General features: G+C 42.7%; 1 protein-coding gene across 1 annotated transcript; it reads left to right on the top strand.

The window, feature by feature from the left end:
* Positions 1-8,980: 8,980 nt before the first annotated feature.
* LOC143927089 (olfactory receptor 10H4-like) lies at positions 8,981-10,025 on the top strand. Its single transcript, XM_077451046.1, has one exon. The coding sequence runs from the start codon at positions 9,075-9,077 to the stop codon at positions 10,023-10,025; it is 951 nt and encodes a 316-aa protein (XP_077307172.1). The 5' UTR covers positions 8,981-9,074.
* Positions 10,026-19,682: the final 9,657 nt, after the last annotated feature.

The following is a 19,682-nucleotide window of genomic DNA, read 5'->3' as shown; positions in this document are numbered from 1 at the left end:
TCATGAATTGGGCCCAGGGACACATCCCAATTTTATGCCAGGACTCAATTTAGAGTGAAGCATTTTTGTTCCAGAGGGCACATGGCAATCCCTAGCGGATATTCAATCAATGTTAAACCCACCAATCAATGCAATTACAGCACTTTGTGTTGCATAACTGGGAAAAATGACAGCCTTTCCCACTCCTATGGATTTTAAAAAAAAGGGATCTTGAGGACAAGGAGATCCCCATAGTCTATCCCAGTCATATTGAATAATGTCACACATAATGAAGTCGGCACCTCCTAAATACCTTACGCAGTGGGAAACCAAACTCCACACTACTTTCACTTGACAAGATCCTACAAATAAGGCATCAGTGTCTATCATAGTAAGGCCAGGGGTCTCAAACTGGCGGCCCTCCAGCTGTTGCGAAACTACAAGTCCCATCATGCCTCTGCCTATGGGAGTCATGCTTGTAACTGTCAGCCTTGCAATGCCTCATGGGTCTTGTAGTTTCGCAACAGCTGGAGGGCCACCAGTTTGAGACCCCTAAAGTAGACGGTATACAAAATACTATCTAAATGGCACTGGGCTCCTAAAATCCTTCACAAGCTTTACCCACAGGGTTTGCCACTATGATGGTATTGTCTGGAGAATGAAGGAACCATGTTTCATATCTTCTGGTCTTGCCATAAGATTCAGTCCTTCAGGTCTCCGGTCAAACACTGGATAGTTAAATTTTCTGATATCTGTATACCTGATGATGTGGCCACATTTCTTCTTCATTTAGCTCCCCTCTCCTTGAAACAATATAAATGCTGCTTATATGCAAATTACTTCTGCTTCAAAGAAGTGGCACATAATGGGCTAGTATACGAAGTATAGTAGCCCATTATGCTTTTACTTTGCATGGTTTGCAGGGAACAAAAGAGGAAGTAAAACCCATTAGGGTTTACTTCTTCTCTAAGGAATTGCCGCTATGATCCTTCTTCTGCACAGAATCCCCAGCTGGAAAGAGTGATATCTGAATGATGCTTCTAGCTGCAGGCATCATTCAGGTATCCCCGCACAGAGTCAAGGACGGAATTTGACTATGTGCGGTAGGGAAGTGGTTTAGTAAGGGTAATATAGAGGACTAATCTCCCCAGTGAGGACATATACAAACTAGGCAATGCAATCTAACCCTTACCTGCTCTAAAATAAAAATAAAAAAAGTTTAAAAAGTTTTGCAACTCTATACACTTGTCAGATCAGTTGAGCCAGAGGGCCGCAACCTGGGAGTCATCAGTAGCAAAACCCATGCTTGTGAAAACCAGATGGCTCCACAGATCTCTGTGCAGTGGCCCTTTTAAAGTGGAAGTTTGGGCAAAACCTAACTAATGCTAAACCTGTAAAGCAAAAATCTGTATACTTATTTAATCTATTCCGGTCAGGTCCCACACTGATCTGTTATTGGCGGCTTCAGTGTGGAGGTGGGTGCGGGAGAGACAGTCGACATCAGAAGCCCCATGGTAAGTCTATGGGTGATATCACTTCCCATCCATTTCACAGCTGTTGTTGGTCCTCTCCTGCACACAACCTTTGCCGCTGGAAACTGGACTGGATCAGCTGCAGAACAGCTAAGTACAGCAGATTTTGCTTTACAGGGTTAGATAGATTAGGTCTAGAATATGGCAGAGAGCAGGTTTAGAGATAGTTAGGTTTTGCCTGGACTTACACTTTAACCACTACAATACAAGGCACTTTCGCCCCCTTCCTTCCCAGCCCAATTTTCAGCTTTTATCGTTCTCACAATTTCAATGACAATTGCGCGGTCATGCTACACTGTACCCAAATTAAATTGTTATCATTTTGTTTGCACAAATGGAGCTTTATTTTGGTGTTATTTATTAACGACTCCGTTTTTTATTTTTTGTGATACAAGCGAAAAAAGAGCGGAAATTTGGAAAAAAAACAATATTTTCTTCTTTCTATTTTAAAAGAAATCCAATAAAATCTAATCTTGTCATAAATTTAAGCCAAAATGTATTCTGCTACATGTCTTTGGTAAACAAAATTTGGTTAAGTGTATAATAATTGGTTTGTGTGATCACGGACATATGTACGCAAATGATCATGTACATATGTGTGTAGATCATTGGGACATGTGATTTTAGTGGGACGTATGTGGGGGACATGTTTTTATTATTAGGGACATGTGTTTTTATTATTTGGGGACATGTATGTTTTGGGGACATGTGTGTTTTGGGGACATATGTGGGGACTGTGTTTATACTGTGTGGTGATTTGTGTTTACACTAGGCTGGTGATCAGTGAGTAAAAAGCTGTAAAAAAACATCTCATACTCACTGATCATCAGCTGGCTGCAGCGATCTGCTCTCCTCTCCTCAGCGATGACTTCTGTGTGAGGAGAGGAGAGCCGATTGCCTAGCTACCAGCTGTTTATTTACATCACATGACGGCCGTGATTGGACATGGCCGTCATGTGATCAGGAGGGCCAATCACAGAGCCCTCCCGCCGATCCGAGATGCGCCGTGTCCGGGTGACACGAGCGCATCGGGATCGCGCCGCTGCGCGGGCACACGTGCGCACGATGCCCCTCCTTCTGAAGGACGTTCAGGAACGTCCACTCAGAAGTAGAGAGCTCCCACCCAGCCGTATATGTACATTGGCCGGGTGGGAAGTGGTTAAGGTTTCTCACCCTCGCTGGAAGCTTAATCCTATTCCTTCTGTGCAAATCTTTCCTGCTTTTTCTGAGACTCCACTGGTACTCTGTGAGGTTTATTTACTAAAGCTGAAGAGTGCAAAAACAGGCTCACTTCTGCATAGACACCAATCAGCTTCTAACCTCAGCTAGTTCAGTTAAGCTTTGGCAATGAAACCTGATTAGTTTCTATGTAGAAGTGAGCCTGATTTTGCATTCTTCAGCTTTAGTAAATAAACCCCTGTGTCTCCTCTATGTTCTATGGTCTATGCCACCGCCTAGCCCCAGCTGCTATAACCAAATCCTGGTTTAGCCAGTTGGCCCCCTCCTGCCAGCTGGAACAGACTTCTGCCCATGACAAGATCTACAATGATTTGTGGAGGGATTTGACCCTTCATTGAGTTGCTGAGGAATGAGGAAGAAGAAGATGACTCAGAATTGCCAAGACCACCCGGTCAAGCAAAGGGACCAGGAAGTCTCCAGAATCAATAGCGAAACAGGCCATTCACCAGCTAAAGAGAAGTTTGACCAATGCCCCTGTCTTGGCCTATGCTGATCTGATCTGGCCCTATGAGTTACTTGTTGGCACCAGGTGGACTAGGAGGGGTGTTATATCAAGAGCATGAAGGACACCTACAGTATGACCTGTTGCCTATGTGAACTGGAGCCTTACTCATGCTGAAAAGAACTATTCCAGATACAAACTGTCTTGAAATTAGACATGTGCAGGATGAAAAAAATTGTTTAGTTTTTATTTGTTATTTAAATATATTAGTTTAGTTAATTTTGTTACATTTGTTTCAATCATTTTTGGAATTCGCTTCATTATTTTTGTATTAAAATTCAAAAAATTTACCCGAATTTGTACAAATCTGACCGCATCTGACTGAAAAAAATCGAAAACATTTATCAAATTGGTATTCAAATTCGGAAACACATTCAAATCATCACATTTTTTTTTCCATTTAAATGCAGCTGTTACATTAGGCTATTGATACTGACTGTCTGACAATTCCAAAATTAGAATTAATAGAATAAAACAGAAAAAAATATATAACCATCTTCCCAAATTTGAATTTCGAACAGAATTAATTCAAATTTGAATAGAAAAAATTAGAATAGAAAATAATAGGAAATAATGGAATAGAAAATAAGAGAATAGAATAGAAAATCAAATCGAATTTGAATTTCTGAAGATGGTTATACTCTTTATATTTTTTTCTATTCTATTGTATTCTCTTATTTCCTATTCTGTTATTTTGGATTCCATTGTTTTGAATTCTATTCTAATCTATTCTATTCAAATTAAAATTTATTCTATTTGAATTTAGGAAGACATTCATATTTTATTTTATTCTATTCTATTAAATTCTATTCTTTACTATATATACAAACGTGTAGCGCTAAAACAAAAGAAATTGCAAAGATTACATGTACTTTATATACTATGCCACGTGTTAGCCACCAAAACTACCATGATGTTCCTTATATTAAGAACTTACAATCTAAGTGAACATTATACAAATAAAACCATCTAGTATTTGCAAATTATGTGTACATAAAACCTGCACATAAAGTTGTGTGGCTATGTGCTCACAATACCCAAATGTTCAATAGTCCAAAGACAGAAAAAGAAAGAAAAAAGTCAGTGAAGTCTTCTTGAATAAAGTGATCAAATCCCACGTGTGTGATCGGATTCACATTCCCCTTTCCTTATATATACGAACACCACGTGACAATCCCACCACCGCTAAAGATGCGGGCTTACCGGACTTATCTGACCCAAACGAATATACATTCGAAGGATCGCACAGGCTTATGAAGTAGCAGTAGGAATTCACATTCACAAACTTTGAATCACCAGGGAGACATCAAAACGATCGCTCTATCCATACAATGGTTGATAATAGGTTTTCTCAAACTCTCTGGTCCAGCTCAGAGTATTGATCACATGAAATAAGAGAATGGGACCCAGTAGTGTAATTCCATTAAAGAACCAATTTTTAATAAAAATAATGCCAACAAACTCACATTTATGAAGTAAATCAAGAGCTTTTTCAGATAAAAATCGGCTGCAGTAGAGTCCCGACGCGTTTCGTCCTCTTAGAGATCGTCTGGGGTACCACTCCACTGCAGCCATACTGACTTTTATACTACGGATGCCCATTATTCTTTACTATCCTTTCATTTTATTCTATTGCTTTATTATTTTATATTCTATTTTATTGTATTCTTTTTTTAGAAAATAGATTTCTGATATTTTTTAATTTTATTTCAATTTGAATTTGTTTTTGAATTTGATTTGAATATCGTCCAAAATTTGGTTTATTATTTTGGATTTGTTTAAATTTGTTACTATTGTAATTCGGTAATTCGGATACATCTGTATTTCCGAATTCCAAAAAATGTGTCAGAATTTCAATTCAGTACTAAACGAACAGCACGTCTACCTGCAGTTTATACTTACTATAGTCTAGCTGCATGCTGGTGGAACGGGAGAGCTGGGAAATCATCATGGCTCGCAGTAAGGGGAAGGGGGGGGGGGTTCTTCTCAGCACTGTAAAAGTGAATTAAACCAGACTGAAGACAAATCACTTTGGAAAAATGCTATTTATGTTGTCACCAAGAGTCAACAAAGACTTGAATGCACATAATAATAATAATAATAATAATAATAATAATATTAATAATAATAATAATATTAATAATAGCAATAATATTACTGCTAATGATAAGAATATGAATAATAAATAAAAAAATTATAATGAACATTCTGCTGGTCCAATGGAGGAGTCATGGGAGGAGCAGAGCAGTCCAGATTTTTCCTTTTCCAGCAATGTCTTGAATTTTGAAGGATATTGTGGGTTCTAGGGTGAAGTGGTGGATGTAAATCATTCACCTTGCTCTGGGTTCACTACACAATTGCTATGGTTAGAGACAGGGCAGGACTTAGAGTGGTGGGGGCCCCTGGGCTTAAGTCCCTTTCAGGCCCTTCCTTCTATACACTACCATATTTATCGACGTATAATGAATTTTAAGTCAAAAAATTACATTTAAATGGCCATCAATGCAGCCTTATCAGTGTCCATCTGCAGCCTTGCCCAGTGTAGCCTTATCATTTGCAGCCTTGTCATTTGCAGTCTTGAAGTTTAAAAATGGCGCAGCGGAGATACAGAGTCCTGTGTATCTCAGCAGCTCTCTGGTCCTCTCGCAGTCCCGAGTGGAGCCGAGAGTACTCGGCTCGGCTCACAGTCACTCCCAGTCCCTGTGTTATGTCCATGATAGGGCGGGACTGGGCATGACTGTGAGCAGAGCTGAGCCGAGTACACTCAGCTATGTATCTCGGCGGGGCCCGCGGGGCCCCCTATTGGGCGGGGCCCATGGGCTTGAGCCCAGTCAAGCCCAATGGTAAGTCCGGCCCTGGTTAGAGACCTCTACCATTCATCTATCGAAAGTGTACTGATGTATTGAATCTTAGTTTGATACCCCAATTGTTCAGTAAGGGATAAGACTCTCCAGAAAATAATCCACACTGCACAGAAAATTGTGGGCTGTAAATTTTTCTCTTTAGATGAGTCTCGCTGTCTATGTACAGTGGGAAAAATAATTATTTGATCCCCTGCAGATTTTGTAAGTTTGCCAACTTACAAAGAATTGAAGGGTCTAGAATATTTATCATAGGTGTATTTTAAATGATAGAGACAGAATATCAACCAAAATCCAGGAATAAAATCCATGATACAAATATTATAAATTGAGTTGCAGTTCAGTGAGTGAAATAAGTATTTGATGCCCAAGCAAAACATGGCTTAGTACTTGGTGGAGAAACTCTTGTTGGCAAAGAGGTCAGACGTTTCTTGTAGTTGGTGACCAGGTTTGCACACATCTCAGGAGGGATTTTGTTCCGCTCTTCTTTACAGATATTCTCTAAATCCTTAAGGTTTCTTGGCTGTCGCTTGGCAACTCCAAGTTTCAGCTCCCTCCATAAATTTTCTATAGGATTAAGGTCCAGAGACTGGCTAGGCCAGGGTTTTCTACCAAGTACTAAGTCATGTTTTGCTTGGGGATCAAATACTTATTGCACTCTCTGAACTGCAACTCAATTTATAACATTTGTATTATATATTTTGTTTTCTGAATTTTTTGTTGGTATTCTGTCTCTATCATTTAAAATAAGATAAAAAAAAAATATATAGACCCTTTCTTTCTTTGTAAGTGGGAAAACTTACAAAATTTGCAAGAGATAAAATAATTATCACCCCCGCTGCAGAGCAGAGAAAAGAGTAAGAGATTTATTCCATCCTGGTCATCAATTTCTAAAATTAAAATTTTCCATCTGGTAGATGGTTTAGAAAGAAGTGCGGACAAACAGATTTAGCCCTTGTACACACGGTCGGAGAATCTGTCGGAATGTGTCCTATCGGACTGTGTTGTCGGATAATCCGACTGTGTGTGGTATGCATCAGACTGTTTCCGTCGGAATATCCGTCGGACCAAATTTTCCAACTTGTTGGAAATATTTTCCGACAAACTGGTCCGATAGGACATACTCCGATCATGTGTAGAGAATTCCGATCGGACAAAGTGCCACGCATGCTCAGATCAAATTCCTACATCAAAGCTATTGGCTACTAGCCTGAATGTAGTCCCATCGTAACGAAACTACGTCATCACGTTCTGAAAGATCGGATTTTTCGACAACTTTGTCCGACCGTGTGTATGCAACAGTTTCGGACAAAATCCAACGGACAAAATCCGACGGATTTGGTTGGCAGAATGTCCGACCGTGTGTACGGGGGCTTAGAGAGTTTTTTCAAGGGCTATAAAAACATTAAATATGTAAATGATATCAAATTAATGAGCCGGGTGACTTTGGGTTACTGTTATTATATTATATTACTGTTATTATAACAGGTGTTCTTAGTATTTTGTACTTGATTTATGTACTGTGCATGAATATGTGATGTATGTTTTTATGTTTTTTAATGGTTTGTTAATGCATTCTATGCATTAAGATAAAAAGCCTTCTGTGAGCAGTAGCCCTCGTTAGGCCCCCTCGTTAGGCCCCCCGTCGGAGATTCCGACGGAATGTTTCCTATCAGACCGTTTTGTCGGATATTCTGACTGTGTGTGGTCTGCATCGGACTGTTTCCGTCGGAATATCCGACGGACCGAATTTTCCAACTTGCCGGTAAAATTTTCCGACAAAATGCTCCGATCGGACATACTCCAATCATGTGTAGCCTACTCCGACGGACAAGGTGCCACGCATGCTCAGATCAAATTCCTAGACCGAAGCTATTGGCTACTAGCCTGAATGTAGTCCTGTCCTAACGAAATAACGTCATCACGTTATGTACAATCGGATTTTCCGACAACTTAGTCCGACCGTGTGTATGCAACATCACTTCCGGACCTCTTCCGGAATTAATCTGTCGGAATTACTCAGACGGATTTGGTTGTCGGAATCTCCGACCGTGTGTACAAGGGCTAACACTTACCTGAGCCCCATCTCGTTCCAGAGATGTTAACGAGTGCTTCGGCCATCTGGGACTCTCCCTCCTGGCTGAGACACAGCAGCGGCACCATTGGCTCCCGCTGCTGTCAATCAAACTCAGTTAGCCAATAAGGAGTGAGAGGGGGGCTCCATCTCTGAATAGATACACGGATCTGCGGCTGGGCTTGGGTGCCCCCCATTGCAAGCTGCTTGCTGTGGGTGCGCTCAACAGGAGGGAGTAGCTCCAGCCAGGGACCTGTGAAGAGGAGGATCTGGGCTGCCCTGTGCAAAACCACTGCACATAGCAAGTAAATATTACATGTTAATTGAAAAAACAAGACTTTACAATCACTTTAATGTGAGGAGTAGGATAAAAAAAATTGTGAATGTATTTTTGCAATGTCAATAAATCTTATTTTATGTCTTATGTTGTGCATGATTCAATAACATCAATAATCTCAAGCCAACAATAGAATAGAGATATGTTTTACACCATTACTAGACAAACTAAGATCAAGTAAAATTTAATCCAAAATTTATTTTCATGTTTTATTTTTTTTCATGTTTTATTTTTCATTGGGAAAGCTTGTTAATTTTATCTACACTACTTCATTCGATTTCTGACACTAATTAGTCCATTAGTGGCAGATGTAACAGCTGTGGTCCACTGGGAAGACTTGGATGCAGTGATTGTAAAGTTTCTACATCTAATTTGTGAGTGAGGTGACAGCTTTATGAAACCTATAAAAGCCCAACTGAATTCAAGAGAAAATTAGTGTGATGAGAATAGCACTAATATTGACACAGCCTCTATGAATTACCCGAAAAGTGTTCAGATTGAATTTGAACATTTTAGGAATTGTTGATTTTGCAAGACATAAATCCAAGTCATGAGCTCGTCTCTGAAAAATGTCTCTGTGACCAACTTTGTTCTGGTGGGGCTTGTTGAGATTAAATCATTTGGATATGTATGTGCTGTTTTGGCTCTTGCATTATTTTCAGTCACATTGTTTATGACTTCTATGATCGTCTATGTAACCTGGACAGAGAAAAGCTTGCATGAACCTATGTACATCTTAATATGTGTCTTGGTTATGAATGTGATGTTGGGGAACGCATCGTTTTTTCCCAAGCTGGCCATCGACTTGTTGTCTGGATGCTCAACCATCTCACTCACAGGATGTCTCTGTCAATCTTTCTGTCTCCAGCTTTATGGAACTTATGAAATATTTACTTTTACGACAATGGCCTATGATCGATATCTGGCTGTAGGCCACCCTCTGAGATACCACTCTTTGATGACTAATGTTACAGCTCAAACAATATCACTTGCCATATATGTTTTCAATGTGGTGATAGTACTTGTGGGTACATTGTTGACATTAAGGCTAACTTTTTGTGGGGTAAATATTAACAATGTATTTTGTGAGATCCTGTCTCTAATACCGCTTGCTTGTAATGATATAACAGTTATTGTTATGTATGGAACAATTTTGACTTTGTCTTTGGTGATTGGCTGCTTGCTTGTAATAATGTACTGTTACATAAGAACAGTTGTCATCTGTCTGAAACTTTCTGCAGAATCCTCCCAGAAAGCTATACATACATTGATGACTCACATATTGGCCTTCTCCATTTATATTGTCACCATTTTGTTCATTGATTTCAGGTACAGTCTAAGCACAGGTTCTGTATCAAGCAAAGTTGATGTTATCATACCTTTGATTGGTACTGGCATAGCTACTACTGCCAACCCTCTGATCTACGGGATACGGACCAAAGCTCTCAGAGAAAAAATTTCATGCAACCTGTATAAAATTGTTGGCAAATCAAAAGAATAAAAATCTGTTTTATATTTTTTCAGCAGAAGTCTTACCATTGCAAAGATGTGTTATTTTTCCAAATTTATTTTCACTTTTCTTTTTAATTGTGTTGGAAACAGAGGGCTGTGTTTCAACCTGTTGGAGTGTTGTTTGTTAGTGTTTCAAACACTTGCTGCTTGAGGTACAGCAGGGTGTGTTAGAGAAGTGTTATCTTGTGTTTTGGGTGTTTAGTTTAGTGCCAATCAACAGGTTTGGGGGGCATTATGAGCTGGTTGGGAGGGTATTAAATATTTCAGATACTTCCAGGCACATGGCCTTCACTCCTGAGCTTCTGCCTGGTGATGATGCTGCAGTGAGAACTATCTTTCTCCCAACACTTTTGGCCTCGGGATTGGAGTGGTGCAAGGATTTACCCTACTGGCTGTAAAGGATGTTCTCTTTTAGAGGAAGTAAACTGCAGCTGTTCCCCAAAAGAGGGGTAGTGAGTGATTGGTTGAGTGGAAAAGGGAAATTAATGAAGTAGAGAAGGATAAGACCATCTAGTGGTGAAAACTGAGACCTACACACCTAACACCCTGCTACATTTCCCACCCTGTTAAAGTGGTTGTAAACCCTTACAACCAACTTTGACCTACAGGTAAGCCTAGATTAAGGCGTACCTGTAGGTCCAAGAAATATCTCCTAAACCTATACGGTTTAGGAGATATTTACCCGAAGACAGCCACCTCTGCGTGCTCATGCACTGTAGACAGCGGCGCGCAGGCGCACTGGGCAGGCCGCAGATCTCGGTGACATGCCGCGAGTGTCGGCTCCCGTGCGCATGCGCGGGAGTGACGTTATTGCGGCTCCGGCGCATCACAGCGCCGGAGCCGCGAGACCCGGAAGTCACTCCGGGATACATGGCAGTGGCGAAGAGGAAGATGGAGGACCACTTCGGGGGCTTCGTTCTCAGGTAAGTTATTCATAATGAGCTAGTATGCTATGCATACTAGCTCATTATGCCTTTTCCTTACAGGGTGCGTTTAAAAAAAAAAAAAAGATTTGCCTTTACTTACTCTTTAAATAATGCAGTGCCTGGCATTACATTACAAGTAAAAACATACCAGTAGAACAACCAAAAAGAACAATGTATAAACAGATAACTAGTACATAGTTCAAGTAAATGTAGCTCCTATTTAGGTGCTAGCTAAGTTAGGTACATTTCGTTCTTTGGCTCCTCTAATCAGTGGAGCAGCATGCGATTGCTTTTGTCAGCTCTGAGGAATTTCACTAGCTGTGGGCTGAAGTCCCAGCTGGGTCAGCTGAGGTGGGGGTCCTATTCTTCTGAAGATTCCTGGAGCTGGTCAATGAATTTCTACTTGGGGATCAGGTTCAAGAGTTCACGGGAGACATGTCTGGCTGATATTGGAAAGAGGCATCTAATTAGCCAAGGACATTTGTCTGACTGGAGTGTGAAATCCCAGTGACTGTGTGTTATTACTATCCCTCTGGAATCATGGTCAGCCTGTGTTTAAAAGTGGACATCTTTGAGAAAGAGACAAATGTCCTCAAGTTACTACTTTTTCCTTCAGGAGTATCCCACAGTTACCCACACCTATCCAAGTTCAAGTTTAATAAAGCATCAGAAAAAAATATACCTCTAGATTGTTTAATGAGCCAGAAAAGTAAATGAGACTGTTTTCCCAGGCTGTGAATACCATAGTTTGGGAAAGAACCATAAGACCATTCAGTGGGCCATTTCGGGGGTGAGCACTACATGTGGGGGCTCGGTCCTGGATTTCTCTGTTGGTGTAGACCAGAGGGTCAACTCACTAGCACTAATGCTGGACACAGGCGTACTGTGTGTGCATAATCTTTTACCACTTCCATCAGCTCATTCCCCACAGTTACAACCTTTTGTACAACCTGCCCCACCCTATTAGATTGTAAGCTCTTCTGAGCAGGGCCTTCTTAATCCTCATATTATTTTATTGTATTATAACTGTATTGTCTCCCTTTTATATAGCACTGCATAAACTGTTAGCGCTATATAAATCCTGTATAATAATAATAACAATAGCGGTTTTGCCCTGGGCATGATTGAGGGCACAGAGCGGTTATGCCTGGTCTGCAGAAAGTGCAAGAAACCAACAGTGGTGGTGAAGGTACATTGTGGCCACTGCAGGGAACCTCTATTGGAGCTCACTCTGAGCAGTCTGCCTCCAGTGATTTACTGGGTGAATGTAGCCTCTAAGTTTAGTACAGATTTGCTGGATTCTTCCCAGTACACTGGAACCAAGTCAGAATCATCTGACGACTCTGACGCTGAAAAGTATCCTCAGTCACAGGGCCAGAACTGTTGTCTGGGGGATTTACACATGGTTGGAGTCGGAGAGTTGCAGCCACTTCTGGAAAGACAGAGGGCCTGGTAGGCCTTGCTTTAGATGGGCCATTGACACTGTACTGCTGAGTCAGAGAGGTACTAGTACTGGAGGAGCCACAAGAGAAGCAAGCACCTGCGATTAACCCTTTCACCCCTGAAAGTTAAATAAGTGAAATATGTATCTGCAAAAAATTAATGTGTAAAAGGTTGATAAATGTGCAGTCTCTACTGTGATTCCAATGGAAAAAAAGTCTATTGATAATGCTGTGTTTGCATGCACCAGCAGCTCCTTGTGTATCTTACTCTGTTTGCTATTAGCCACTTAGGGCTCAACTAATGTACTGGTGTTTGCCCTGAGGAAGCAACATGTCCCTGTGGCATAATGCATATGGGAGAGGCCGTAGGACAGCACAGTACTAGTACTCTGAATGAGATTCTGTGTATGCATGTGGCTTGCAGTCATCAATTAGTTAGGTGTATTAGTCTAGCAGCAGCATTCATAATAGACTGAAGGGGGGGTAGCCTGTGTAACGGTATGCCATCTAGGAGAGAGTAGTAGTAGTCAAGACGGGATATAACCAAGGATTGAATACGTTGTTTTGTGGTGTTGTAGTCAGGAAGGGGCAAACTTTGGAGATATTGTGGAGGTTAAGGCGGCAATATTTAGACAATGATTGGATGTGAGAAGAGGTCAAGGTCTAGGATTACACCCAGCACCCTGGCGTGTGTAGAGGGACCAGTGGTTGTGCCGTTGATCTCAATGGTAAAGTCATGGGGGGGGGGGGGGTCAGGGAGGAGGAAAGATTAAAAACTAAGTGTTAGAAAGATTCAGTTGAAGGAAGTGGTGTGACATCCATACTGATATGTCGCTCAGTAAATTTATGTTACGTGAAGAGATCAAGGGGTTGAGTTGGGGAGTGGAGAGATGGATCTGGGTGTCACCAGCATAGAGGTGGTATTGAAAGCCATGGGAGGTTATCAACTGGCTGGGGGAAGAGGTATGGAGAGAGAAAAGGAGGGGCCCAAGGAAAGAGCCTTGGGGTACCCCAACAGAAAGAGGAAGAGGAGTGAAGATGGTGTTGCATGTGACGCTAAAAGTGCGCTGAGGTAGGTAAGAGTAGAACCAAGAAAGAGCAGAGTTGTGGAGGCCAAGGGAGTGCAGTTTACTGAGGAGGCGTGGGTGGTCAACTGCGTCAAAGGCAGCAGAAAGGTCTAAGAGTATGAACATGGAGTAATGACCATTGATTTTAGAAGTTAGTAGGTCATGGTGAGTTTAAGTAGGGCAGTTTCAGTGGAATGTTGTGGGTGGATGACAGACTGTAGGGGATTGAGAAGGTTGTTGTCAGTGAGGTAGCAACACATATGGTTGTGGACATTCAAGAAGCTTGGGGGCAAACGAGAGCAGGGAGATGGGTCTTAAGTTATTCAAACAGGTGGGGTCCAGTGAGGATATTTTTAAGTATGGTGGTCACCAGTGCATGTTTGAGTGGGGAAGGAAAGGTGCCAGAGGAGAGGAAGAGGTTGAAGATATGAGTTATAGAGTTTAGGATAGAGCAGGAAGGGTGTAATAGTAATTGTGAGGGTAAACGGTTTAGTCAGTGTAGCCTAGAGGATCTACATTCTACAGTGCATTCCGTGGTCTACTACTTCAAGCAGCATATTTGATAGATATATATATATATATATATATATACATATATACGTTCTACAGTGCATTCTGTGAAGTACTATTTCTAATCTACTTCAGGTAGTGTATTTGATATAAATATATATATATATATATATATATATATACTCTGCATCTTCCAGTGATACAATACAATGCAGCTGTAGTGCTGTTGCTACTACTTTTCTGGTGGTGTACACATTACACAATTCAGTGCAACCATAGTGCAGTTGCTACTACTTTTCTAGGGGTGTACATAGTACACAATACAGTGCATCCATAGTGCAGTTGCTACTTCTTTTCTGGTGGTGTACACATTACACAATACAGTGCAGGCATAGTGCAGTTGCTACTACACTTCTGGTGGTGTACACAGTACACAATATAGTGCCGCTGTAGTGCAGTTGCTACTACTTTTCTTGTGGTGTACACATTACACAATACAGTGCAGTGTAGGGTTGCAAAACAAAATATACAGTACATCATGTCCGGAAGGCCACCAAGGAGAGGCAGACGCTCACATGCCACTAAAAGAGGGCAAGCAGCCTCTGTGTCTACAATTAACAGTGCTGGTTGTCGACATGGTGCATCCTCTGCAGGTGGCCGTGGGGCACACTTGTCCTTTTTTTCTGCTGCTGGCCGTGTTATTGAGCCAGAACATGCAGAAGAGTTGGTGGAGTGGATAACAAAGTTGTCCTCATCCTCTTCATCCTATGTCACCCAGGCTCAGAGTAGTTTGCCTTCCAATGCAGCTGCCAAAGCTGCCAATGCAGCTTCCACCTGCTCCTTGTCCACACTAGGATTGAGCTCGATGTTCGACTCAAACATCGGCCATTCATCTGTTCGGCGAATTCAGGACTTTGTGGACCGTTCACACCAAATTCGTATGGCACGAACGGCCCACAATGCGCTACACCATCGAAGTGCATTGCTGGCTCACGATTGGCCAAGCATGCACTGTGACCCCACATGCTTGGCCAATCACAGCGCCGGCAGCAAGGAGAGCCATAATTGGCCACAGGCAGGATGCCTGTGGCCAATTATAGCTGAGGGGGTTTAGTACACGCCCCACACTATATAAGGCCGCCCGTGCGGCGGCCTTGTGTTGTGTGTTCCAGCGTGCAGGGAAAGAGCAAGATAGGCAGGGACAGTGTTCTCTAATACAGGCATCTGCAGGAGTTAGTGGGTGTTGTGCCTCTAGCACAGCACAGCACAGTATGCACCTGTATCTACCCTTTTATGCTGGTGTTCTCTAATACAGGCATCTGCAGGAGTTAGTGGGTGTTGTGAGCCTCCAGCACAGCACAGTATACACCTATATCTACCCTTTTTTGCTGGTGTTCTCTAATACAGGCATCTGCAGGAGTTAGTGGGTGTTGTGTGACTCCAGCACAGCACAGTATACACCTATATCTACCCTTTTTTGCTGGTGTTCTGTAATACAGGCATCTGCAGGAGTTAAAGTGGGTGTTGTGTGCCTCCAGCACAGTATACACCTGAAGATACCCCTTCTTGCTGGTGTTGTCTGTTGCATATCTTGCATATTAGCCTTTAAAATTAGCGCTTTTTATTTCGAACGGTCGAGTCCCATAGACTTTAATAGGGTTCTAAAGTTCGTATGAATTTTTGGTCCGTTCGAAGGTTCTGGTGCGAACCGAACCCGGGGTGTTTGGCTCATCCCTAGTCCGCAGTCACTCCTTCCGTAGCCCCACCATCATGCATGGAGGAGTTCCCCAAACTATTCGACCACGGTGTCGGGTACATGCTGATGGAGGATGTGCAGCGATTAGAAGGCTCCGATGTTGGTTCCCAGGTTGAGGAAGGGAGTAATGTGAGCCTAGAGAGTGGGGGTGCCCAAGAAGGACAAGAAACTTGCAGTCATGTTCCCCCAGTCGCAGCATACTGCCAAGTTTGCTCCAGTGATGAGGAGGGAGGGGATGATGAGGTCAATGACTCTACTTGGGTGCCTGATAGAAGAGAGGAGGAGGAGGAGGCATAACTCCAACAGGGAAGGGTGTCCTCTAGGGGGCAGTTTAAGGGCACCGCAGAGCTCCGCAGGTGCAGGGTGCTGCTGACTCCACGCTGATTTTGAAAAGTTCCTTGGTGTGGGCCTTTTTTGACACGTGTGCAGCAGATTGCACCATTGCTGTTTGCAACCTATGTCTGAAGCGGATCAAGCGTGGCCAGAACAGCAGCTGCTTGGGCACCACATGCTTCACCAGCAGGGCCGGACTTACCATTGGGCTTGACTGGGCTCAAGCCCATGGGCCCCGCCCAATAGGGGGCCCCGCGGGCCCTACCAAGATACATAGCTGAGTACACTCGGCTCAGCCTGGGACTGCGAGAGGACCTGAGAGCTGCCGAGAGGACCCCAGAGCCACCGAGATACACAGGACTCTGTATCTCGGCAGCACCATTTTTAAACTTCAAGACTGCAATGACAAGGTTGCAAATGACAAGGCTGCAAATGACACTGGGGCAAGGCTGCAAATGGCAAGGCTACACTGACAAGGCTGCAAATGACACTGACAAGGCTGCAGATGGATGGGAAAGGCTGCAGATGGGCACTGATAAGACTGCATTGATAGGCATTTTCCTTACACTTCCCTCCTAAAAGTTTTTTCCTTAAAATTCCCTCCTAAACTTGGGGTGCATGTTATACACCAATAAATATGGTAATGTATAGAAGGTAGGGCACGAAAGCTACTCAAGCCCCACCACCCTAAGTCGTGCCCTGTTCACCAGACATCTGAGAAACCTCCCATGCAGTCCGTTGGCAATAGCACTTGAAAGACCCACATCAAAGAAAAAGGCAGATTTCTCTTTACTCCTCATCTGGCATCTCCAACCCTACTATATCTCCAGTCCTCTCAAAAACCTGCACTGAGAGGAATGAATGTATAGCAATAGGTGTCTCAAGTACTTGCAGCCAATCTGCTATCAGTACACCTCCATCTGATTTCCCTACCCCAGTTGCTAAACTGTAAAAAGAAATTCGGTCCCAGCCATCCACATGCTCAGCGTCTGAATGCTAGCTTGGCCAAATTGCTAGCACTGCAACTGCTGTCTTTTCAGTGTTACAGTTTTCTGGCACCACCCCCACCAATGCCTAAGGCCCAATTTTTTAACAGGGGCATGTAATTACAATTTTTGATCAAGTATTTCATAGCAGGGCCTGTTCCTATTACCAACAAGCATAACTGTGAGGGGTTACAGTGTTCTGGCACCACCAACACCTAAGGCCCAATCTTCTGCAGAGTATATAGGGCAGGTCATATAGTATATATACTTCTTTTCAGAGTATACCCAGTGTTGTGGCACCACTACCACCACTGCCTAAAGCCCAATTTTTCTGCCCCTGTTTAACAGGGGCATGTAATTACAATTTTTGATCAAATATTTCACAGCAGGGCCCATTCCTGCACCCAACAAGAGTATCTGTGAGGGGTTACAGTGTTGTAGCACCACCACCACCACTGCCTAAGGCCTATTTTTTCTGTCCCTGTATAACAGGGGCATGTAATTACAATTTTGATCTAATATTTCACAGCAGGGCCCATTCCTGTGCCTGCCAAGCGTAACTGAGGGCTTACAGTGTTGTGGCACCACCATCACCACCACCACCAAAGGCCCAATTTTTCTGCCTCTGTTTAACAGGGGCATGTAATTACAATTTTTGATCAAATATTTCACAGCAGGGCCCGTTCCTGCACCCAACAAGAGTATCTGTCAGGGGTTACAGTGTTGTAGCACCACCACCACCACTGCCTAAGGCCCATTTTTTCTGCCCCTGTTTAACAGGGGCATGTAATTAAAATTCTTGATATAATATTTCATAACAGGGCCTGTTCCTGTGCCCAACAAGAGTATCTGTGAGGGGTTACAGTGTTCTGGCACCACCAATGCCTAAGGCCCAATTTTTCTGCCCCTGTTTAACAGGGGCATGTAATTACAATTCTTGATCAAATATTTCACACACTGTTTAACCACTTACAGACCATTTTGCTGGTCAAAGACCAGACCACTTTTTGAGATTCGGCACTGCGTCGCTTTAACTGACAATTGCGCAGTCGTGCAACGTGGCTCCCAAACAAAATTGGCGTCCTTTTTTCCCCACAAATAGAGCTTTCTTTTGGTGGTATTTGATCACCTCTGCGGTTTTTATTTTTTGCGCTATAAACAAAAATAAAGCGACAATTTTGAAAAAAAACTATTTTTTTTACTTTTTGTTATAATAAATATCCCCCAAAAATATATAAAAAAAACAATTTTTTTGCCTCAGTTTAGGCCGATACGTATTCTTCTACATATTTTTGGTAAAAAAATTGCAATAAGCAATTATTGATTGGTTTGCGCAAAAGTTATAGCGTTTACAAAATAGGGATCGTTTTATGGCATTTTTATTAATAATTTTTTATTATTTTTTTTTTTTTTACTAGTAATGGCAGCGATCAGCGATTTTTATTGTGACTGCGACATTATGGTGGACACATTGGACATTTTTGACACATTTTTGGGACCATTTTCATTCATACAGCAATCACTGCTATATAAATGCAGTGATTCCTGTGTAAATGACACTGGCAGTGAAGGGGTTAACCAGTGGATGGCAGTGTAGGGGTTATGTGTTCCTAGGGGTGTGTTACTAACTGTGGGGGGGCTGGGCTTTCATTTAGTGAACACTGATCTCTGCTCCAATCACATGAAGCAGAGATCAGCGTCACTAGTTGCTAGGCAGAATGGAGAAATGCTGTTTACAACGGCATTTCTCCATTCAGCCATCCCGTGAGATGATCGCGGGTATGCCCGCGGCGATCGAGTCCGCGGGACCTGCAACCGGACTCACGGGGGTCCCGACCGGCACGCGAGCGCCCAATTTTTCTGCCTCTGTTTACCAGGGGCATGTAATTACAATTCTTGATCAAATATTTCACAGCAGGGCCCATTCCTGTGCCCAACAAGAGTATCTGTGAGGGGTTACAGTGTTGTAGCACCACCACCACCACTGCCTAAGGCCCAATTTTTCTGACCCTGTTTAACAGGGGCATGTAATTACAATTCTTGATCAAATATTTCACAGCAGGGCCCGTTCCTGTGCCCGCCAAGCGTAACTGAGGGCTTACAGTGTTGTGGCACCACCATCACCACCACCACCAAAGGCCCAATTATTCTGCCCCTGTTTACCAGGGGCATGTAATTAAAATTCTTGATATAATATTTCATAGCAGGGCCTGTTCCTGTTCCCAACAAGCATAACTGTGAGGGGTTACAGTGTTCTGGCACCACCAACACCTAAGGCCCAATCTTCTGCAGAGTATATAGGGCAGGCCATATAGTATATATAATTATTTTCAGAGTATATAGTGCCTGGGACCCACCAACGCCATTTTAAAAATGAACCCACCCGGAATCTACCAGCTCTGCTCCCAAGGAGTCATAGAATTGGTGCCAGGAGCTTGTCAACTTATTTGTCTCTAAGGTTAAGACCATTAGATACAATATCATCAGACCAGAGATTGTGCAGGAGGACATCTGCCAAACAGTGATGGCCCCTGGACTGTCCTGTTTCCAACCGGTAGTTGCTGAACATGTGGTTGAGGTAATTGCCTCTTTGAGACCATCTTCCTCCCCCCTGTATGTCTGTCCT

Source organism: Lithobates pipiens, unplaced genomic scaffold (genome assembly GCF_037356315.1).
Source record: "Lithobates pipiens isolate NorthernLeopardFrog02 unplaced genomic scaffold, aLitPip1_a1.2 Scaffold_23, whole genome shotgun sequence".
In the NCBI taxonomy this organism is placed as follows: domain Eukaryota; kingdom Metazoa; phylum Chordata; class Amphibia; order Anura; family Ranidae; genus Lithobates; species Lithobates pipiens.
Note: the sequence above shows the minus strand (reverse complement) of the source record. Positions and strands in the feature narration are given on the sequence as shown.